General features: G+C 43.3%; 1 protein-coding gene across 3 annotated transcripts in view; it reads left to right on the forward strand.

Annotated features, from left to right (window-relative positions):
• MCTP2 (multiple C2 and transmembrane domain containing 2) overlaps positions 1 to 24,091 on the forward strand; it is a 189,723-nt gene that overhangs the window by 59,517 nt on the left and 106,115 nt on the right. For 2 of the 3 annotated variants that reach the window (XM_066355202.1, XM_066355203.1), the window contains exons 5-8: positions 6,481 to 6,623; positions 7,422 to 7,498; positions 8,037 to 8,148; positions 13,007 to 13,042. In XM_066355202.1, the coding sequence (XP_066211299.1) occupies positions 6,481 to 6,623; positions 7,422 to 7,498; positions 8,037 to 8,148; positions 13,007 to 13,042 (368 nt within the window). The remainder of the gene's footprint in view (positions 1 to 6,480; positions 6,624 to 7,421; positions 7,499 to 8,036; positions 8,149 to 13,006; positions 13,043 to 24,091) is intronic. The other variant, XM_066355205.1, reaches the window with a different exon arrangement.

Genomic DNA, 24,091 nt, shown 5'->3' on the forward strand with positions numbered 1-24,091 from the left:
GGTGAGTCTTGCTCAAACCAGATGAGCCCGCGCTCAAGCTGACGACCTCCGGTTTTCGAACCTGGGTCCTCTGCATCCCAGTCTGACGCTTTATCCACTGCGCCACCGCCTGGTCAGGCCATTTGTCCTTTTTAACTTAATTGAATAGCAATGCTAAAAATATACTGCTCACAAAAATTAGGGAATATTTCAAAAATAATTATCAAGTGATTATCATTTGATTTTTTTATTAAACAAGAACATCAGAAAAGCAAACAAGTCAAAAGGAAGTTGTTCAATTATGCAAATGAGATGCAAAACCAACTTGTATTTCATTGGTGAAAATGCACCGTACAAAAGGCTGAAAGTACTGGAGTGTCTGCCTGTTCCCTGATCCCTCGTTTTTGGGAGCAGTGTAGTAGCACTTACCATGGGACTTTCTCAGTAAATGGCTGGAGCCTGTTCTCACTGACGCATATTGGTTCACTCAGTTCTCAACATAATCTTTTGAAGTTGGTGTTTTCCATCTTACAGGGTGATGACAGAAGGGCATAAGGACATTAAGTTACCCAAGATGATGCAGTCACTGAAAGGAAGGTCTGGGGTTTAAATTCACCAGGCCCATCTTAAGTTGAAGTTCATTCCTTGATCATCTATTTATAATACATCTACCATGCATATACTAGGTACATCTGGACATAAATTTTACCTTCCAGAGATTTCCATGGGAGGAGTTCAGAATTATTTTTCTAGGTGCTCCATGTAGAATGTTTTCTATATTAAAATCGTTTTATGGCCCTGGCTGGTTGGCTCGGTGGAAGAGCACTGACTTGGCATGTGGAAGTCCTGGGTAAAATTCCCGGTCAGGACACACAGGAGAAGCGACCATCTGCTTCTCCACCCCTCTCCCTCTTCTGTCTCTCTCTCTCTCTCTCTCTCTCCCTCCCTTTCTTTTTCTTTTCTCCTCTCGCAGCCAGTGGCTCGATTGGTTCAAGTGCATTGGCCCTGAGAGCTGAGGATGGCTCCGTGGAACCTCTGCCCCAGGTGCTAAAAATAGCTTGGTTGTGAGCACTGGTCCAAGATGGGGGTTGCCAGGTTGATGCAGGAGTATGTCTCTCTATCTCCCCTCTTCTCACTTGGAAAAGAAGGGAAAAAATCATTTTATGACATACAGAGTAGGAAAGTATTCAGCTGTTGTATTTTTTGTTGTTGTTGTTGTTTGTTTTTTTGGTAGTTATTGTCAGTCTTTAATGCCATTCCTGGCAGAGTTTTAATATTTTACTCTATCATGTGAACTTCTGAGTGAGAAATAGTACTGTATTTCCCCATGTCTAAGACGCACAATTTTGGAAAAATTTGGGGTCTAAAAACTGGGTGTGTCTTATATAATGGTTGTTGTGTGTTTTTTTTTACTTTCATTTCCTGCTTTTTTGCGCTTGCTTTTGCGCTCATTGTTGAAGACAGTGATTTGTCCTCAGACACAGATGAAGACAAACTAATGGATGGGAGTTTTGACAGTGATGAGGAGTTGTATGAATTTTATGATGAATAAAACTTGAGTTCAATAACTTTATGTAATACATTTTTTTTTCAAGTTTTGGGCCCCCAAATTAAGGTGCATCTTATACATGGGAGCGTCTTATACGTGGGGAAATACGGTAAATATCTCTTCAGAATGGTTTGGGTGACATAACCCTTTTAGTCTGAAGAGCATCTTGCGAGATGAGTGATCCATGGATCATGCTTGTGAAACTCCGGATTTTTCTCTTAAGGTTCAGGGAGCTGGGGGCAGCTTTCTTCCAAGTCCTTAGTGCTGTAGCACTGGGTTATCTCAGCTTCCAAGTTCTCCTGCTTTAGCCTGCAAACTCCAGGTTGCTCTGCCTTCGAAGTTATAAGCTGCTGTCAGATTTATATTTCTCAGGCTTGGCTCTGATCATTTTCCTCCCCTGCTCGTAAGAAAACCCAAATTTCCTTCCCTTCTCATGCTAAAATAATTCCAGATGGACCAAAGGCTAAAATGTAAAAAAACAACCAAAAAAACCCAAAACAAAACATAAAAACCCTACAAAATCTGTGGAGAAAACATACTTGAACTAATTTCAAATATTACAGTGAGAACATTTCTTCTAAGCAGAAAGTTAAACTACAGAGGCATCAATTAGAAATTTGGTAAACAAAAACGAAAGGTACTCACAGCAAGAAATAACATAGGCTTGAACAAATTATTACAAGATCTATAGCTGATGACTGATTTTCATAATTAAGGGCCCATTTAAACCTGTAAGCACATGATAAACCAGGAACCCGTAGAGAAAGGGGCAAAGGATATCATCATGAATTTCCCTGAGAAAGAAATAGAAATGTGGATCACTAAACTGGGATTTACTCAAATGTTAAAAATAGAGAAAGATGGGAGAAAAATACCACTTTTCACCTGTTACTGGTTTAAAGAAAAGTTTATACACTCAATGTTCATGAGCATGCAGAGAAACAAATTAAAAAATATTTACTGTTGGTGGAGTATACATTTGATAGATTTTGGAAGAAGGATTTGACAATGTCGGAGTGAGAAAAGGCATGTATTAATTTGCCCAGCAGTTTCGATGTCAAAAATTTCTTTTAAATGTAACCATGTAACGAACCCTAAGAGAGTCATACAAGAGTGCTTATTGTACTATCGTTTGTCCTAGTAAACAAAAAAGGGAAGTAGTAGAAATGTCCATTATTTGGCGACTAGCTACAGAAATTAGGACACACCAACATCATGACCACTTACACAGTTGTTTCATAAAACCCCCAAACTGGTGAGTCCGTACTGCTGATCTGAGCAATTAAGGTACTTTAATTGTGGAAATGAAAGCAAGCAGTCCAGTGTGTATAGTATGGTTATGTTCGAGTTAAAAAACAATTTTTATGGGTTTTTTTTCTGTCAAACACCCAAGAAACCAGTACATGACTGGAATGCGGCTAAGGAACGGTTAAGAGGGGAGAGACTTTCATGCCTTTCAGAGTTGCGTGTGTGTCTGACATTTTGTTCAAATATTAAAACGAAAGAGGACAGAAAAAGCAATACCACCCAAATCTCTTGCAGAACAAACAGTCAACTGTTTTTTCTTTTCTTTTTTTTTAGGGCACTTTGGTCTCTGATTCAAATCTGCCTTTTAAACATCATTTGCTTCTTGCATTTCCCCCCCTTAATCTCTGGATAAGTTAAAATGCTTGCCTAGCACTGTGCAAATTCTGTCACTTGGTCTCTGTCTCCTCCTCACCTTTCCCTGTCTAACCATGTGCTCAGACAACCTCAGTCCTTCTCTGCGGGTTTGGCTTCACCCGTATTTCAGCTCCCACGGATACCCCCACTAGACAAATCTCCCCGACCGCGAACTAGCGTAACGCCTAAGCGCAGTTCTGTTTTGACACTTACCTCTTACATTGCGCTTACGGTCTGTCTGCTGCCCACCAGCTGCAAAGAGCAGAGTCTAGGATTCATTTCCCCTTGTCATCCCCCACACGGTGCCGGGCACCGAGCCACGCGCTGTCACCTGTTAACACGTGTGTGGCACGTGAGTGGTGCCAGCAGGCCTGACGGGTACGGACGGCGTCCAGGGAGACCTGACCGGCCGTAATGTCACTGAGCAGGAGCGGAAACGAGGGCTGCTGCACATGCTGTTGGGAGGACACATCGGCACAGCGTTGTTGGACGACTGGTTAATGGCTCTTAAGTCTGTCTGAGCACGCACGGTGAACTTGGGACGGCGCAGGCCACTCAGGCCACTGAAGTCGAAGGACTGGGTATTCTCAGTTTGGGGCTGCGTCCCTCCGTGGGGTCCACATGGCAGGATCAGTGTGGCAGCCCTGCAGCCTGGAGGCACCGTCACCTGTCACCGGCCTCCTAGCTTCCTCTCCTCCCCCCCCCCCCCCAAACCACCCTCCTCTTTGTTGAAAAGAGCCTCATTGTTTATACGAAGTGCCGGGTGAACAAGGTTAAAGTCCACCCATTCAGGTGTCAGCTCATCATTTGTATCATCTGGGAGTCGCGTTTCTGACTGGCGGACCCCTTTTCAGAACCTGCCTAGTTGAGATGTCACATCCCTGACAGCGAGAGCCAGACACTTAGGCGCAGAGAGAGAGAGAGAAAAAAAAAATCACACTGTGCTCCCCCCCCCTTCTCCCCCTCCCCTCCCCCATTCTCAAACTTTCCCCTAACAATTAATGCCATACTAACTTGACACCCTCTTCCCTTGTTTGGCTTTGTAAGCCCTGTCCCTTTCTCTATTAATTCCAGACATTAATATTTTCTTTCACGCAACTGCCGCCATTCACCCGTGAAACAGTTTGAACATTATGTAGCTGTCAAGATGCTTGGGGATTACCCAGTGTGCTTTGCCTGTGAGAAAGTGACACCACCGAGGCCTGGTTTTGAAATGTTTATTTTGAGAGCACGCTGACAGGCATGAAGCTCTGATCCCAGAGTGGCAATTTCATTTAATTAAAGCCCTCTTTTTATTATAGTTTTTCCTCCGCTTTATATATATATATATCAGAATGATTGTTAAAGTGTGACTGGCCGGGGTGGGGGTGGGGAGGCAGGTTGCTCACTCACTAGTGAGTGTGCCACTGAGTGGCTGTGAACGAGCTCAGAACTGTCACTTAACTTGGCATGTGTGTCTTGTGTCTGAGTGTCCAAGTTGAAACTAAAGATGGCTGGGCTGTTGTCCCCAGGTTGCCAAACTTAAAATGGGAGACTTGAAGGTGTATATGTGCACCTTTGTAGTTTAATTTCTTTGTTTTTCCCTGGCTGGAGAGCTTCGTTGGTTGGATCATTGTCCTGATATACAAGGGTTGTGGGTTCGATCCCTGGTAGGGGCACATGCAGGAGCTCCTGTCTCTCTCTCTCTTCTCTCTCTCTCCCTTCTTCTGTCTCTCTAGAATTAATAGCTTAAAAATTTTTTTTTGTTTTTAAATTTCTTTGTTTTAAAGTCAGAGTCTTGCAATACTGGAGGACGACCTCGTCAGAATTACACCTCAGCTTGTCTACCAAGACTTTTAAACAATGCATAATATCTTGCTCTACAGGGACTGACTTTCAGTGAAAATAGTCAGGACGTGTATTGCCTTTCTTTTCAGTAATTTTTAGTTCGGCAGCCAATGGAAACATAGAAAGGAGCTTAAACAAAAGTAAAAGATAAAATAATTAATGACGAGTAGTCATGATTTGGTCAGCGTCAGTGACAGGGCAGCCTAGGTAATTTCTGACCTAATATTCTTAGTGTTGTGGTTTGACGTTACTATCAGGAATTCAGCTTAGTATATACACACATGGAGGCTGGTGTTGGGTGCTGTCCAAGCACCTGGGATAAATCAGCCCACAAAACAGACGGTTGGTCTTTGTGTCCTTTCTTCATAGTTCTGAGTTTCCCAACTTATTATAATATTCTAACTCCCCAAGTTACATTTTGCAAATTAGCACTATGAGCTGGCTGTTTGTTTGTGCCTTCTATATTTATAATTTGCTGGGTTTGAACACACAAGTGTATCCTGGTCACTGTTCTGTGTCCCCGGTGTGACGGTACCCTTGCATGCATGTGACATACATTTACCGCACAGAAACCCATGTATTTTTGTTTGTAGGCATTTTTTTCCCCCTCTTAATTGATCTGAACAGAGTGGAGGAGGGTCCATCATTGGCCCTTTTTTTCTGCTTTGGACACTGGGCTGGAAGGACGTTATTCATTTCTTTGGGTGTCCATTTCAAAACTCTCCCCGGGAGGGGCCAGCAGGTCAGGGGTGTCACCCCGAGGCCAGCTGAGGGCCCCGGCTGATGTGTTCTTCAGCTGGCCGGGGTGACACAATGTCCTCCGCTTTACTGCAGGTGCGGGAGGCAGCGAAGAATGGCAACTTTGTCCGTTTAATCTCCACACGCCCCCCCCCCCCCGCCCGGGTCCAGCCCAGTCCCTCGCCCCATCTTTTAAGCCAGAGGATCCCGAGATTGATTGATTGATTTATGATGATTATATTCTCAAGTACAGGGTTCAGTTGAGTTAGCCATCTGGCCAGACGTTTGCAAAAACGGTTTCTTTCCCTTCTCACCGACTCGCTGCCGTTCTTGAGGGGGTGGGCCGCTCCCTCGGACTCCTGACGCAGCAGGCTGGTGCCAGCGCGGTTGAATTTTTTTGTGGGTGGTGTGGCGATGACAGACCCCTAATGAAACAAAGCAGCGAAGCCTCAAGGAGGCCCGTTTCTATTCTGCCACGGAGGGCCGAGAAGAATCAGTCATTTACCCCCAAATTGTTTCCTGCGTCTCGTCTCTCCTCTCCACCTCTGGGGCCTTCAATCTCTGCCTGGGGAGAGATTTGTTCTGGGTGTGCACGGCGAAATGCTTTGAGCCCAGAGTGTGTGTAGAAAGAATCTTTACTTAACGCTCAGATCCTCGGCCCTCCCCGTGTAACTTGACAGACACATCTGGCTCTCTCTCTCTCTCTCTTTTTTTCTCTCCGAAAGGCACCAGCGATCCCTACGTGAAATTTAAGCTGAACGGGAAGACGCTGTACAAAAGCAAAGTCATATATAAGAACTTGAACCCCGTGTGGGACGAGATAGTCGTCTTGCCAATCCAAAGCCTTGATCAAAAGCTACGTGTGAAGGTAAATCACAGAGGGCGCCCGGACCTTCTCCCTGTTTGGAAAACATTCATTTCTCAGCGTGCTTCACCTATCTTAAAAAGCGAACCTCCCAGACGGATTCTTTTATGGTCCTTAAGCACCGGGTTAAAAAATATTAGTATAGAAAAGGAGGCTTCATAGACTTGGTTGAAACTGTATGCTTCTTCCCTCAGATAGATGAGATATATATATAGTCGACAGAAAATCAGAGTGGAAACAATCTCTCCCATTGATAATATTGAAACTTACCGAATGTGGAAGAATGATTACTGCTACTTTGGGTAGCGACGGGTATGAAAGCCCTTTCTCATTAGGAATAACTTTATACTTAATAGAGCTTTAAGCTCCTGGCTATCAGCATCGATTGCTCTAACATCTGGGTTAAAACTGCATGAGCCGAGTGCAGGATGAGATCGCTATAGAATATTTAGCAAATTTCTATTTAATTGGCAGACCTGCTCACCGTGGAAAATACTAAATTTTAATGAGAGGCCATTTAAACTACAGAGAGCGGTCCATTGTGCATAACGTCTGAATGCCTATGAGCGCTGCCTTCGAAGTGTTTTTCTGCTGCCGTTCTGGCTGTGGTGGGCAAAATGTGCACGTTGGAATAATTTCGTTCTCTCCGTCGGCTTGGCTGAGCTCCTCCTGAACCATGGCCGTGCACATTATTTTTAGATCCAGAAGACGAAATGTAAAGTCCTCAGCCTGTTACGTGTACTAATAATTTGATAAACTCGGTTTGCCTCATTAATGTGTGTTATTGGCCCTCTTTTTAAGGTGTATGATCGTGATTTAACTACATCTGATTTCATGGGCTCTGCAAGTGTGGTTCTCAGTGACCTTGAACTTAACAGGTACTGTAATTTTTTTTACCTTCTAATTGTCATGAATGAATTTGAAAGGGTTCACAAGATAATGGGAACTGGCATTTGTTTAGATCAAGTGACAAAAAACATCTGAGCAAATGAAAGACTGCTTTAAAAATGTAATTTTTAAATGATGTTTACTTTTTAGCTCCCAAATGTCCTGATAAGAAAGCCTCTGTGATGGAGTCTGAAATGTGTATTGGATTGTGCACTCTTCATTTTATGAATATTCGAGTTTCTCTTAGCCTGCCTAACTTAAAATGAAAAACAAGTATTTAAATTTTATTTGGGAGAGTAGATGAGAAGAATCAGTTAACCAACTGTTGAATTAGACAATGCCAGACAGTTTCTCTACCCCAAAGATGGTTGGTTGGTTTTCTGAATGTGGTGTTTTTTAAACTTGTGTCTGACCCTTATTCAGAGGAAAGAGACTTACTTTTACCATAGGCTTCTGATACATGATAAGACCACACAGTGACGCCAATAAGAGCTAACTTTATTTGTTGTTTTTTTTTTTTGCTCGTAGAACTACTGAACATATCTTAAAATTGGAAGATCCAAATAGTTTAGAAGATGACATGGGAGTGATTGTGTTAAATCTGAACCTGGTAGTGAAGCAGGGTGATTTCAAGAGACATGTAAGTATCACCACTTGGTTCCTCTTCTGAATCCTTCACTGCTGCTGTCCTTGGATAACGGGGCTACCAGATGGCTCATCTTTCTGTAATTGTTTTGAATAGGAAACAAATAATTTTGAAGGGATTTAAAGAACCTAGCGGTGGTTAGATATGTCTTCTTTTTTGGATTTCTGGAAAGAAAATAAATGAATAATTCTCTCTTATTTTGGCTGGAGATATGGATAGTATTGCAGTGATTAAAGTGTATATGTTCTTATACTTTGCTTGTAATGTATCATCTAGAAATATACTTTTACTAAGTGTTAAGGTTTTTATTTATAATAAAATAATAGAATAAGCAGTTTCCAGGGTTTTATTAGTGCATTGTACATTATTTACGTGATCTATCTGTCTATCTATCTATCTATCTATCTGTATTTGAAGTATTTCAGTTTCTCCTTTTTTTATCTACCAAATTTTCTATTGAGAGTACTTTTGGGGAGATATAAATTTTAATGTTCTCTGGTTCATGATACAGAAAATTTCTAGTTCATGCACAACCTATTAAAGATTCCTGTAACATCAGCAGAGCATTGTGTTTTGTGATGATATGATTGGGATTCTGTTATTAGGAGCAAATATATGGATGCAAAAAACAATCTTATTTTATATTCAGAGAATATAATGATATTCTAAGAATCTAAAAGACGAACAAGAAGCATCTTTGATTATACCTTATTTGCAAGGAATTTTTAAAGCCAGCTAAAATACCTACTTGAAAAAGGACTAAGATGTGTTAAAATTTTAGCATGTTTAGAATCTGGCATGGAACTCTGACGCCTGTTTATAAATTAGGCCTCCAGTAATGCTTCTTGAGTTGAGTCACCGGGGTCGACGAGAAGAAGATTCTTCATTTTGACATCATCTCTGCTTATAGTTGTAATTTATTTTCACAATGAAAATCATGACTGATTTACTAGTAAACTCAGAAAATGGCTTCAAGAAGTAGGAAAACTGCAGTGACTTTTCCAATGTCGTGGGGGGTCAAGTTAATCGTTGCTGTTTTTAATTTAATATCTTATGAGTATTTACATACTTGACAATCACTAAAAATAAAGAAAAGGCCTTCCATTTTTTAAAAAAGTGTCCATGTTAACACTTGAGGTCTCCGTAAGGCTGATATTTTGATGTTGACACGTCTTAAATTGCTGTTGAAAATAAATTTATTTTTCTATCTAACAGAACAAAAGAAGAAGGGCTTTTCTGTAGCTTCTCTTACTCCTGACAGTTTGTGCCACCGGAGTCCTGTCACTGCGAACTGTAGATGACCAGCTCCTTGAGCTAGATGCCAGGTTAAACTAACAGTATAAACAAATATCATTTGCCACATGGCAGAGCAATTGCTAGCTGATATGTTCTGACCGTTTCTTACATCTTGACCTGGGCTTTGTAAAGTTGGAATAATTTCCCCCACAAAAACACTTGCCTATTCAAGCTGCATAATAGCTGTGTGTTTATTCCCCTTGTGAATTTTTCTGTACTCTATTCGATTATATTTAGCAGTAATACCGATGCTTTAAAAAACACATTTAAATATTGCCAAAATTTGGAGTTTTAAAGGGATGCTGTCTTAGTTAAAATAAAATGTATTTCAAATGGCCGAGAAATTCACATTAGAGGCAACTTGAGTTCGTTTTTTGTAAAGCGTCTCAAGGAGCATCTGTCAGTCCAAAACGTTGCCATTCTTGTCACTTTCCTTGGTGGGCTCTCCTCGCCTTTGTGTCCTTACAGCCTGATTTTGAGAGCTTTCCCGACGGGATCTGGGCGTCCTCGCGCACTTGTCCCAGGTTCTTGTTCTTGGCTTGTCAGGCAAAGGTCTAGTGTGCCACTTAGATATTTTATATCACTTTTGTGTGGGCATTATAACATATAGAATACTCTACCTGCTCTTATTTGTTCCAATTGGTAGTTTTGTTTTTCTGTTTCTATCCTTGATCAAAGTAAACCCCTGTGAGGAATAATTTATCCTGAGCCGTGTGTGGTTATTGAACTCACAGTGCCGATCGGAGGCCTTTGGGATAAATTGTAATAGATTTCTTTCTTTTCTTTTTTTTCCTTCTTTTTTTTTTTTTCTATCTCTTTCCCTCTCTCTCACTCCCTCACCTTCCCTCTCCTCCCCTCTCCTTCCCCTTCTCTCTCTCTCTCTCTCTCTCTCTCTCTCTCCTTTCTTCTCTCCCTCCCTTTCTTCTTTTCTGAGTTTAAGTTAATATTTAAGTCTTCTTATATTGGGTTTTTAAATGAGAGCTAAAACGCTTGGGATAGGGAAGACAGTGGTTATTGATAGGGAACAATTTGCTGACAAATTTCCATTTTAATTTAAAGTTCGATGGAGAGATTTCAGTTTGAAGTCTCAGTTTCATACCCATATTTTTTACTGTCATCACTGAGGCAATCTTTGTGGCGGTAGAACCAGTCTGACAAAAGCCTTGCTCTAGTTTCTGTACAATGTCTGTGCATCGGCCCTCGTGCATGGACTGGTGTGTACGTGGGTGGTGTGCAGTCGGAAGGTCAGGTGTCGGCTGGCAGACTGACCTGACGTCCCTTTTTCTTGGCAAAAAATAGGATTGCTGTTAGAATTACAGTCTCCGTCATCAGACTGCGTGGGTTTGAATCCCAGCTCTGATATTTTCTACTCTAGTTTTGAGAAGTGAAGCGAGCAGAGTCACAGAATATCCTAACCACCTAACAACCCCTCTTGGCTACCGTTTCTTCATGAGCTTTGAAATGAGGATAAAAAGGTTATCTGTTTTACAGAATTGTGAGGAGTGAGCTTATCAAACACAGAGCTTGGCATGGAGCAGACCCCCTTCTAAATGTGGTGGCTCCTCGTATTATAGTAAGCACATCGCAATCGTCATTTTCCATTAATTTCCATCGCCATTTTATCTTTTGTTATTGTTACAAAAATCGAAGACATATATGTCAAAAGACCCTAACTAGCCTTTGTACCTATCAGATGGTAATTGATTTTGGTGTTTGTTTTGTGTTTGAAATACTTCTCAATATATTATTGGGAAAATACAAAAAGAACTGGTTTTTACCACTGAGGTTATAGTATCTACAACTCTGTGGCATGTGCTGAATGAACTCATAATTTCACCGGGGGGAGTGTTTTTAATAAAGAATATTTTCAAGTCAAGCCCTGGCCAGATAGCTTGGTTGGTAAGAGCATCGTTCTGAAGTGCAGAGGTTGCCGGTTCGATCCCCGGTCAGGTCACAGCCGTGTTCCTGTCTCCCTTCCTCTCTTTCTAAAATTCAATAAAATAAACATTAAAACAAAACAAAACAAAAAGAATATTTTCCAGTTGTTTCTTTACCAACGTTTCTAGTTGCCGGTCTTTGGAATGTAAGTGGAGTTTCCCCAAAGATGATTTATATTCTGGTTTCTAACTTACTGGGAAGAGGTATCCGCAGAGTAGGACGGGTCATTTGCCTGAAGGTATTATTTTCCGTAATCATAATAGTAAACGTGGTCTGCTCCATTGGATTCATAACTGAGTTTTAATCTCCCAAATGTATCCGAGTTTGAACACGCAGTTAGCTGGTTAGCTAGCCAGGGTGGAGTTTCCTAGCACTGGACAGGGATGGGAGCAATGAGAGGCTTTTGCTAAGAGAGAACGTTAATTGTAGATGAAATTCGGCAACCTTAGCATGACAAATGAGAGCCTTAGAGAGAATAGTGGTGGCCCTGGCCGGTTAGCTCAGTCAGTGAAGAGCGCTGTCTCGAAACAACAAGGGCGTGGGTTCGATCCCCGGTCAGCGCACAAACGGCAGGTAACCAAAAAATGCACAACTGAGTAGAACAACAAATACTTCCCTTCCCCCTCCCCTCTCTTTCCCTCCTTCTCTTTGTCTCTCTAAAATTCAATAAAAACGAAGTGCTGGTGGGATAGCTCAGTGGGTTGGAGCGTGGTCCTGGAGCACAGAGGTTGCCGGCCTATTCCCTGGTCAGGGCACATATGGGACCAGCTCAGTGTTCCTGCCTCTCTGAAAAACAACAATAATAATTATAAAAAAGAGGACAGTGGTGCATTTAACGTTGTTCAGAACTTTTTTCCTTCCCTCCCTCAGAGCTGTATTGGCCTAATTTTTCTTAATTGTATAGAAATGACTCATTATTTTTTCTTATTTTGAAAATTGAGATTTAATCAGTAGAGGTAAATGGAATTATTTTTCTAGTATATAAAACTATGGAAAACCTCAACATGAACAAACATTGTCCATGAATTTAAATATTTTCCTAATACTATCTGAATATTTCAGGTAGAAGAAATATGCCTTCAGACTTTGCTTTTACAGGTGAAGTGAAATGATAATGTTTTAAGGTAATTTGAAACATAAATGGACTCTCACGGACAGAAATATTTATATGTCCTTATACTTCAGTTTTTATTTTTAAGATTTTTATTTAGTCATTGCAGAGAGGAGAGAGAGGAGGGGGAGGAGCAGGAAGCATCAACTCCTATATGTGTCTTGACCAGGCAAGCCGGGGATTTTGAACTGGTGACCTCAGCACTCCAGGTCGACACTTTATCCACTGTGCCACCACAGGTCAGGCCTGTATGTCCTTATATACTTTCTTATTTGACAGTACTGGGAGAAAATGATCTAGCAACCACAGCATTGTGATTCTTCTTCTGTTTTTAACTGTTTTCTTGCTCAACTGTTTTCTCTGCAACTTCAGAGAAAGGCTGGGTGTTCAGCGTTTAAATGTAGTCTGCACCATCTAAGTAATATAATGATACTTTTAGACCTTTAATGATTTTATTTCTCTCTTTCCTTTTGCCATTTTTCACCATTCAATGGACACAATCCTCAGCGTTGGTCAAACCGGAAGCGGTTAAGTGCTAGCAAGGTAAATATCGTTCTTTTCTTTCTTTTCTTTTTCTTTTGCAGCATTTAGTTAAAAGTTCATCTTCATAACAAATACAAATGTGTATGTGATCGATACATCCCACCCTTTACATGCAACAGTATTCTTTTCCTCCTAACTGCCTCCCTTTTAAAATTCCATTTACTAAGGGCATAGCAGATGTTTGAACTTACACGTGCTGTCGTGGTGACATTCTGTATGTACCGGCCACGTTAGAATGCTCCAGTTCATTAAGCTTAGATCATTGGAGTGCGGTGCAGTTAGATTTAGCCTTTTAGGAAGGTATTTGCCATTGGGTAGAACTGAGCTCTGGTGTTACAGGAACAATGAAAAGATTCATCGAAAGGGTTTTATGGTATATTTTATAAATATGTTTCCTATGATCTGAAAAAGCTATCTGTGGCTGTTTTTGGTGAATTTCTTTAGGTATTTCTTCATGATGTACCGCTGATCGTATCTGCTTGAGCAATTATATATACACTGTGGTCCAATTCATAAACAGTGTAGGTGCACTGAGGTAGGAGTATGGTATGAATTATCAGGTTATTAAATGAGCGTGTTATAACTTAGGTGACTAAATGTATAAATCAGTGTAAAAGTAAACCGACACTGTTTTAAAAAATTATAACTTAAGTTAGCTTGGCTGCTTTGTTGAGAGAAATAGTGAGCGTGGTGCTTTGTGTGTGGGGGTGGGCACACCAACAGTCTTTTTATGTGCATTTATTTACACACACATGTGTGCACCAGTATAGACCAGCTCTGATTTCTGACCTCACTGTGCTTCAGCGGTTGAGTTCTCTGTAAGATAAGGAGATGAAAGAAAGGTTTTTGATTTTGTAAGGGTGTGTGTGTGTGTGTGTGTGAGAGAGAGAGAGAGAGAGAGAGAGAGAGAGAGAGAGATTTGTAACCTGAGCAGCACCAGTCATTTAGGATGCTGGGCAAACTCGAGAAACTTCGCCTCTTAAAACTCAAAAGGAATCCAACTTCTGACGCTTCCTAAAACGTGCATCCTTTGCATTCTTGAACACTTTGGAAAATAACTAGGAGAAGGTGTTTGGTTATCCTACCCGCCCGCTGGGTTTCCAAGACGCTGATTCTTTTCAGAAGCGGAGACAATAAATAATAGCATGAAGCTGTCTCAAAAAAAAAAAAAAAACACAAAAAACCCCTCAAACGTCTGCCTTATTCCGTTACAGTCACTAGAGGGTAGAAGAACATCACGTCTCGCCGCAGATGGGAGCGCTCCCGCATTAAGAGTTTCTGTAACCATCCGAGGCAGTAAAGTTTCCCGGCATGCTTTGGTGGAAGCCTGACAAAGCAGTATTTTCTCCTTTTATTGATTCTGCTGCTGCACTAAAACACTGGTCCTGTACATCAATAACCATCTTTAGTTAGGGAGCTCTGGCCTGTGGAAGAGCGCTGGCAGTTTGTGGGAGAACATAAAGGCTGGAAAGAAGAATTGTGAGCTTGGGGAATATTGTTGCCTAGGGAGGACAGGCGAGGTTATGGAAGAATGGCCCAAGGAATGAGGAGGGAGAGAGGGAAAAAAAAAAAAACGTTGACGGCCCAGATAAAGATATCAGAAATATGGACGGGCCAGAGGATCCCAGAGAGCAGTATTTATATTGGTGCTGCAGGGCTGTCTCTTCCCATTGAGCTGTGTCTTTTTTTGTCTTTTCCCCTCCCATGGTGCTTTCTAGAATTTTGACTTCAGTGCACTGGGGCTCAGAAACATCATAAATGCCCAAGCCTTGTACCCTGTGTTTAATAAAAGCTTTAGATGAATTGAGCTTATTGAAAGCTATTTATGATCTTATTTGAGAAATGCAATTTCTATATGTCAGTGAAGAATTTTTTGACTGTTAGGTTTAACTCTTTGCTACTTCGAGTTTGCAGTTTGGAGGGAGAAGCACGTGAGACGGCTTATAATTTGGTTTTTGAAAATGAGTCACTTGGAAAATTTCCAGATGCTGTGATTAACCCTCTGTAAAGTTGTTAAGAGTACCTTGATCAACCTAGCGTGGTATTTTTAAACTACATATAGCTTCCTTTTTAGGATTTCCATATTAAATTTAGGTGGTGGCAGTTAGACATAAAGAGGATTATTACTTAGCTGTGAGTATCTAAACATTTACTAATTCTGAGTAATGTGTTACCTCGGAAGTGTCATTGACTTTTTCACCTCCGTCGTATTTTTGTAATAACTTAACTTTATTTGGGTAATTGCTTCTTAAATCCAGAAGTTTATAAGTCTGCATTACCTAAAGGAGCCCAGGATGGCAGTCTTTGTTGAGTCTTCTAAAATGTTTCTTTACTGACCTTGATTTTAATGTACTGCGTATAGGGATTGCCTTTCAGTACCGGTTGAGGTTTCATCCAGAGCCTTTTCAAACGAGAACTGAGACTTGGATTTAGTAGAGCCTGAACCACAGAACCAGTGATTTGGGGATATTTACTGTATATGTTCTTTGCTGTGACTAGCTATTGTTTCTAAACCTTACTTTTCTCTTTGTAATGTATGTTAATAGTTACAGAGATAAAAAAAAAAAAAAAAAAGGAACAGTAGTTACTTCTTTTACATCAAATAGTCTAATGGAGGAAAATGCAGTGGTAAAAAGTGGAACTGAGGAATTACTGAGTGTGCACACAAATCGCGCGCACACGTGTACACACAGACGTGCACACACACCTGTGCTGTTTTCGGAGTTGTCTGAGTGGGCTGGCTGAGCCCAGGGCCCCTCTAGTTAAAGATTTCCTTTGCTTCAGATTAGCCCGCACAGAGATAAGTGTACATTGTGACATAGCCCCTCTTGTGACCCACCGTTTTGTGCAGTCCTGTCAGTGCTCCAAGGAGTAGGAGACATGACACATGTACCTAAAGGTCCCATTTCATACTGGTGGTGTGACCTCTGTTTTCCTTTTTTTTTTTCTGTATTTTTCTGAAGCTGGAAACGGGGAGAGACAGTCAGACAGACTCCCGCATGCGCCCGACCGGGATCCACCTGGCACACCCACCAGGGGGCGACGCTCTGCCCACCAGCGAGCGATGCTGTGCCCCTCTGGGGTGTCGCTCTGTTGCGACCAGAGCCACTCTAGCGCCTGGGGCAGAGGCCAAGGAGCCATCCCCAGCGCCCGGGCCATCTTTGCTCCAATGGAGCCTGGCTGCAGGAGGGGAAGAGAGAGACAGAGAGGAAGGAGAGGGGGAGGGGTGGAGAAGCAGATGGGCACTTCTCCTGTGTGCCCTGGCTGGGACTCGAACCCGGGACTTTTGCACGCCAGGCCGATGCTCTACCACTGAGCCAACCAGCCAGGGCCAACCTCTGTTTTCCTGTGTGAAGTTCGATGACTAGTGGGGCCAAGTTTTGGCCTGTTTGGCTCCGTGTCCGTTCCTCTCCTTTCCTCTGTTATTGCAGAGTCCAATCTCCACAGGATGCCTGCGACACTCCCCCATCCGTCTGTCCGCCAGTGGGCCTCCAGCTGGCTGCACGCAGTGAGCGGAGCTGGCAGGACACTAGAGGGGAGCGGCTGGGTGTGTCCGCACTTTCCCTCGTCCGCTAGCCAGCCCAGCTGTGCTGTCGGCTTCTCCCAGGTGACCCTGACCCTGGTATTTGCTCTCTCTCTGTCTCTGTGACCCAGGGGTCATCAGACGTCAGCTTGAGGGCCAAACGCAGCCCTGTATCTGTCTTCTTCCCAAATAAAAGATTTTTGGGAACTCAGCGGCACCCTTTTGTGTATAAACTACCTCTGGCCGACAGCGGCAGGGTGGAGTCTTTGGGACGGAGACCTGACGGCCCACGAGCCTAAGTGTTTGCTGTCGGGGCCTCGACCGGGAGGAGCCGCCATGCCTTCCCCGGCCCGGCCTGTCTCAGAGGCTGTCCCCACCTCTCAGAGGCTGTCCCCACCTCTCAGATGCTGTCCCCACCTCTCAGAGGCTGTCCCCACCTCTCAGAGGCTGTCCCCACGTGGCTTACCTCAGGTGTCTCCGTCTTCTGCTCGGTTTCTCTGCAGCTCCCTGGCTGTGAGGACAGCTCTCTGTACCGGGGGGACCTCTGTTTGCAAACCTGCCATGGTTTTCTTTGCCTGTTTGAGTCCAGTATCAAATTTAGGGGTAAGCCCTAGCTTTTGGCATTATTATTATTATTTTTTAGCACACTTTTTTAGTGTGATTTTTTTTTTTTTTTTTTTAGCACTGAGGGTTCTGCCTGAATTTAGGTCATACCTTCTTCCCTGCCTTCTGTCCCTCCTCCCACTTTCTGGGTTTTTTTTTTTTTTTTGGCTCAGCCTGGCCCTCTGTTTCTCGGACATCTGGGAGATAGTAGGGCGGGCAGCCAGCTTCCCAGGAAGGTGGAGCTGGTAGAAATGTTGGGCTTCGGCTGGTCTTGAGCCTCAGGAACTAGCCTGTTGGGTGAAGCAGGACTTCTTTCTCTGCTCGTTTTTCCGCATTGGATTTTTTTTTCTTTCTTTTTTTTTTTTTAATAATTATTTTGACGTAGGTATTATTTTTTATTTTATTTTATTTATTCATTTTAGAGAGGAGAGAGACAGAGGAGAGAGACAGAGAGAGAGAGAAGGGGGGAGGAGCTGGAAGCATCAACTCCCATATGTGCCTTGACCAGGCAAGCCCAGGGTTTCGAACCGGTGACCTCAGCATTTCCAGGTTGACGCTTTATCCACTGCGCCACCACAGGTCAGGCGGCTTTTTCAAGTCTGCCAACCGACTCATCGCACGGTAGCCCCCCAGGGCAGGGTGCTAGTGGGGTCTCGTGACTATCTCGTAGATTACGCTCTCTGGTAGTGGGCTGATGTGGCACCTCTTGTCGTGTCTGACCCCTCTGGTGGGCTCTTGTCCCCAGGGTGACTGACTCTGGGTTAACTGCCTGGCCAAATGAGTGACACCTGGGAAGGCTTGGCAAATAATTGTGCCTATGCTTTTTTTTTGCCCTTGACTGTCCTACAGGTTGACGATGTCAGTTTTGCTTCTGAACCCTTGGCAGAGACTTGAATGCTCACTGCAGGTCTGAGCACTTGACAGAGAATGAGATTAGAGATTGTTGTTTTGCTAAAAGGATTGGCCTCTGGTGCCTTATAAAATGGGGTTTTACCATAGTTAGTTCCTGGCGGGTGTCCTGCGGTGAAGCAAGTTTAGTATTGGAGGAATACTGAAACAGAAAGAGGACAGTCCAAGATCGTGGAGGGCGTGCCCTCTGTCACTGCACCTCTGTCTAATTGAACCACACCCCATATTTCTATATAAGCCTGGGAAGTAGGACAGTCACTTTTTGCAAGAAGTGTGCCCCTTTGAGGAACTGAGCAGGGAGTATGGTGCCTGGGACACTTTTCCAATTAATGGTTTGCTTTGTTTTTTTTCATTTTCACACATTCTTTTTTTTTTTTTTTTTTTTTTTTGCATTTTTCTGAAGCTGGAAACGGGGAGGCAGTCAGACAGACTCCCGCATGCGCCCAACCGGGATCTACCTGGCACGCCCACCAGGGGGCGATGCTCTGCCCATCCGGGGCATCGCTCTGTTGCGACCAGAGCCACTCTAGCGCCTGGGGCAGAGGCCAAGGAGCCATCCCCAGCGCCCGGGCCATCTTTTTGCTCCAATGGAGCCTCGGCTGCAGGAGGGGAAGAGAGAGACAGAGAGGAAGGAGAGGGGGAGGGGTGGAGAAGCAGATGGGTGCCTCTCCTGTGTGCCCTGGCCGGAAATCGAACCCGGGACTTCCGCACGCCAGGCCAATGCTCTACCACGGAGCCAACCGGCCAGGGCCTCATTTTCACACATTCTTAATTAACTCAGTGCCCACCCATAGTAACACCTTTTTCCTTTAGATTTCCCTGGTTAAACCCAAAGGATTGGAGAATTGCATATATATACATATAACAAGATAGTCATAAAACCTTTATTATCTCTATATCTATATACCTGTCTGTCTCTGTCTACCTATATATCTAAACTTACTAATTTTTTTGTCTGTCTCCATCTCACTCCATCTTTACTATCTGTTTATCTAATCTATCTATCTATATATTTGAACTAATTTATGTGTCAGTCTCTCTCTATATCTGTCTGTCCATCTGTGGTGCCATATAAGCCGCTGATGAATCTTAACCCTGATTATTCTTCTGCCCTGTTGTGAAGTCTAGGTCAGAATCACCCTGGGTAGAATGACTGTTACAGGCTTTCCTCAGTTCCGGGGCCTCGGTCACGTTCAGATACGGCCGTGAATCTGTGGGGACCCTCAGACCTCGGGTGTGCTCCAGGCCCAGAGAACAGCTGCTGATTCCTAAACTGTCCCTCACAGCTCTTCTCTCCGTGACGTTAGTATCAGATTGGGCCAGAAACTTCTCCCTGAGTGTGTACAGTACTGGCAGGACTACTGTCTGGGGAATACAGAGACGAATAAGATGCGGTCATCCTAACTGATGAGCTCAAGGGAGAGATGACGGTTGAGAAGGGGGGCTTTTCAGAAGGTGTGGTTGCATTCACATCCTGACCTTGCCGCTGGGAGGGGTGGGCTGAAATCTGGGGACAGGGAAACTTTAGGAAAGAACGCAAGAATGATTTTTTTAAATTAATTAATTTATTTTCTTCTATTCCACGTGAGAGGAGAGGAGATAGACAGTCTCTTGCGTGCTCCCTGACTGGGATCCACCCGGTGACCCCCATCAGGAGCTGATGTCTGCCCATCTGGGGTCATCTTGCAACTGAACTATTTCTAGCACCTGAGGCTGAGGCTCTACCATACCATCCTCAGCACCCGAGGCTGATGTGCTCGAATCAATCGAGCCATGGCTGTGGGAGGCGGAGAGAAAGAGAGAGAGAGAGAGAGAGAGAGAGAGAGAGAGAAGCAGGAGGGGAGGGGTAGAAAAGCAGGATGGGAGGGGTGGAGAAGCAGATGGTCACTTCTCCTATGTGTCCTGACTGGGAATCGAACTCAGGACATCCACATGGTGACCCGATGCTCTACCACTGAGCCAACTGGCCAGGGCCGACTACTTAAATTTTTAACCCCAAAAGTCACTTGCTTGGCTTGAGTCCTAGTCCTGGGAAGACCAGCACTGAAGCATTTTAAGTGAAGAAGAGATAGAAATATGGAACACGGAAGTGAAGGCCCACAAGATGACACACATTGATCAAGAAATACTAGATAATATGAGTGCATGTGAACTTGCTAGAAATCAGGGCAAAACGGAAAACCTTGTTGCATCACGTGGCCTTCTTTTTTTTTTTTTTTTTTTTTTTTTTATATTTCAAATGTAAAGGAGCCTGACCAGGCGGTGGCGCAGTGGATAGAGCATTGAACTGGAATGCGGAGGACCCAGGTTCAAGACCCCGAGGTCGCCAGCCTGAGCGTGGGGTCATCTGGTTTGAGCAAAAGCTCACCAGCTTGGACCCAAGGTCACTGGCTTGAGCAAGGGGTTACTCAGTCTGCTGAAGGTCCGCAGTCAAGGCACATATGAGAAAGCAATCAATGAACAACTAAGGTGTCACAACGAAAAACTAATGATTGATGCTTCTCATCTCTCTCCATTCCTGTCTGTCTGTCCCTATCTATCCTTCTCTCTGACTCTCTCTGTCTCTGTAAAAAAAAAAAAAAAAAAAAAAAAAAAAAAGGTAAAGGAAAAAAAGCATTTTCCTGGCTCCAAACCCTGAGAATCCTTGGTTATTTATAGACTTTATCCATTTTTTTCATCATCTCCTAATCTAATCTTTATTTTTAAGTGTGACAATTGAGCGATGATATCCCCCTCATAATTAAAAAAATATTAAACTTGGAATATAAAACTTTTATAGCCGGGATCTTCGTACACACGGATTATTCATGTCCTTGGGACTGTGTTAAAATTTTCGTCTACAGATATAAATCTCATCTTCCACGTCCGGGTCCATGTGGGAAATTTAAAAGGCTTGCTTTCTCTCCTTCTGCAAAGACTTGTGTGTAGTCCTAGGGAAATTGATGCCTGCAGGATCCTCCTCAGATGATCCGGGGGCTGCGGGGAGGAGGCTTTCTGGGAGCCTGCCCCAGGGACGCATGGGTTCTCTCATGTCACGCTGTCCAGGCTGTCGACAGGGAGCAGTAGTTCTACATGCTGAACACACTTGAAAGGAATATTTCAGGGAAACCTGTTACAGGAGTTGAGCTTCTGCCTTCGCTTTGCTATGTATTAGCGCCGGCGTAGTTGCCGTCTGGCCTAACTGTTCTTTTTACGTGCAAAGTTAATTTGTTTTTTATGCGTCTGTTTTCATGGACTGCCCACTTTCCTATAATGAATGACGTGGGACAAATAATGAAGGGGAGAGTCCAATAAGATGCACTAGCAACAACTACGGCATACATTTTTATATTTCCATAACTGAGGTGATAGGAAAATTACCCATAGAGGATTTTGCATCTACTAGGTCTGCTGTCCTTTTAATGTTTAACTTAAAAATTTTTTTTTGGTATTTTGTTACACCCAAAAGATTGCTTTGAATAATTACCCCATGGTATTTATTGGTCAAGCTGTAATCCATTTTATATGTTCCTGGAATGAAGATCCAGCCACTGTTTTGAGAGTCTGCTCACTCCTGGATCAGAAACTCCTGAGGGTTCTCTAATTCTCCGCCGGTAGGAAGCACCTCAGTTTGTAGTTTCAGGCCCCCCCCCCTTTTCTTTTCTTTTCTTCCTGAAATTTTCAACAACCCGGAAGTAAATGAATGGTTTTGAAGCTGTTTCGTTTTTATGAAAGTCGGTGTATGTCGAAGTTAAGCGTCACACCCTGTTCTCACTAGTAGTCACTAGCGTGTGTGTGTTTCAGATGGAAGGCTCCATTTCCGAGAAAGCTGTGGATTTGGCAGGGTGGGGGTGGGGGCTGAGGCAGAGAGAGCCTATGAATGAATCAACATAGACGTAGTAAAAGGTTCTGATCCTTGGGGAGGAAGGAGAAACATAACAAAACCCTGAGGTACTATATTTTATCCGTTATGTCTGCTGAGAAATTAGGGTCAGGACCCAGAAACTTTGCTCTATCTCCGGGTGTTTGTTCGGCTCAGGTGGGGTGGGCCCCTCTTGTGACGGGTCGTTTCCTCTTCTCCTTCCAACATTCCGTGCTGCATCAAGATGACAAATTTCACTTACAGGCTCGGCACAGACATGAAAACCTGAGCTATCGAGCTAACAGAGTGAGTGGTGAGCAGTCGATTTATTGTAGGGAGAAGAGGGAGTGTTTGAAGACCACGAAAGAATTTGAGAGCCCAGCTCTGCTTGGGAGCTCACAAGGGGATGGCCCCATGCTGCTGTTGTCCAGCAGTGTACCCCCCCACCCCCCCACCCCCCCAACCCCCGGTCAGACCCTGCTCGTAAGCCTCATACAGCTCCAGGGATGGGAATGGAAGAGAAATGTTAAATTAATTAAGAAACTTTTAAGGCCCTGGTCAGTTGGCTCAGTGGATAAAGTGTCATCCAGGCACACTGAGGTCATGGGTTCGACCCCTGGTCAGGGCACATATGAGAAGCAATCAATGACGCAATCAATGAGTGCACAACTAAATGGAACAATTAAGTGAAACAACAAGTTGAGGAGTTGATGCTTCCCTCTCTTCTCCCCTCCATCCCTCTCTTCCTTCTCCCCTCCCTCCCTCTCTCAATTCAGAGAGAGAGAGAGAGAAAAAAAAAAAGAACAAAAAGAAGAAACTTTTTAAAAGCCTCTGCATATATTCCAGAATATGTTGCTAGCAAATGAAACTTTATTGGGATATAACCTTATAACCTTCTCGTGGGCTTTGCAGAAATAATTAGGGTAGGATAAGCAGAATAAAGGTTTTATGTTGTTTTCTATCTATGAACATACTTCTCTTTTCCTACCCCGCCTTTACTTTAAGAGGGGGGTGGTGAAATTCTTGGACCGCAGAGAGCAAATTCGTTACATCAAATATGACTGCGCTAAATACTAAAATGTTCAAAGTCCGACTGAGATAGATAAAGGCTTTGATGGAAAGTGGATATTTCCCAGGGACATTACAAGCAATAATCCAGATGTTATGGTGTAATGCAACGAGTGTCCACGGATAGATCAGGAGCTCCAGCCAAGCCGTGTCTGACGGGGGCCCTCGCCTCGCTCTCCCATGCTGTTCCTCCATATGGAACCTATCTCTAGGCCCCCTTCATAACCAGCTTTGGATCCCATTTTCACAGAGCTTGCCGAGCTAAGTGGGGCTGTTTTATGGACAAGTTAGATAGAAGCCTTTCCAAGATAAACATCCCATTTGAAATTAGGACATACCAAGCCACAAAATTATTTTAGGGCATATTTCATAGAAGCGCTGCCATTTGTCTTAGACGATTGCCAGACCGTAGGGTGCCCTTTGATCCCTCGTGGACATTACTCCCTTCTTTATAAAAAGGATTTTGAAATAGTTGCAATGTTTAGGGAGGAATATATCTGTCGGGGCTTTGAAGCATGGCCATGGGACAGGTCATGCATTAGCTTGTTGGTTGGCAAGTCAAACTTTTAAGAAGACAAAAACAAAAAAAAGAAAGGAAATTGCAATAGGATATATGAATCAAAATCTCATTTTCTTTTTAAAGGGAGAGGTTTTCAGCCTGTGTGCTGAATAAGCTATAAAATGTATTAAGTGTATCTACATCTCTGCATGCGCACAGAGATGTATAAATACGTAGACATATGTATTTATATACGTGTCCGTCTATATGTTGTGATGGTATATGTTGTTCTTAACAAATGGAAAATTGCTTAACTTTCTTTCATACATTTTCATTATGGACTATATTAGATCTACAAGCCAACGGCAAATAAAAGTTACGAAAGAGTGTTTATGTTTTCCAGAGGACAGGGTTGTTGTTTTTTTTTAAGATACTTTTCTGCCATTTCTTCTTTGTCTCAGCACCTTCAGAAGTCGTGTGTGTGTGTGTATGTGTGTGTGTGCATTTTAAGAGAAAAGCGACATGGTCGTGAAGTTTGGGCGTCTAGATGTCCTTAAATGTTTAAGGTGGTCATAAAATGATCAGCAGGATGCCCGGCGTGGCACT

The sequence above is a fragment of the Saccopteryx leptura genome, chromosome 13 (assembly GCF_036850995.1).
Source record: "Saccopteryx leptura isolate mSacLep1 chromosome 13, mSacLep1_pri_phased_curated, whole genome shotgun sequence".
NCBI lineage: Eukaryota > Metazoa > Chordata > Mammalia > Chiroptera > Emballonuridae > Saccopteryx > Saccopteryx leptura.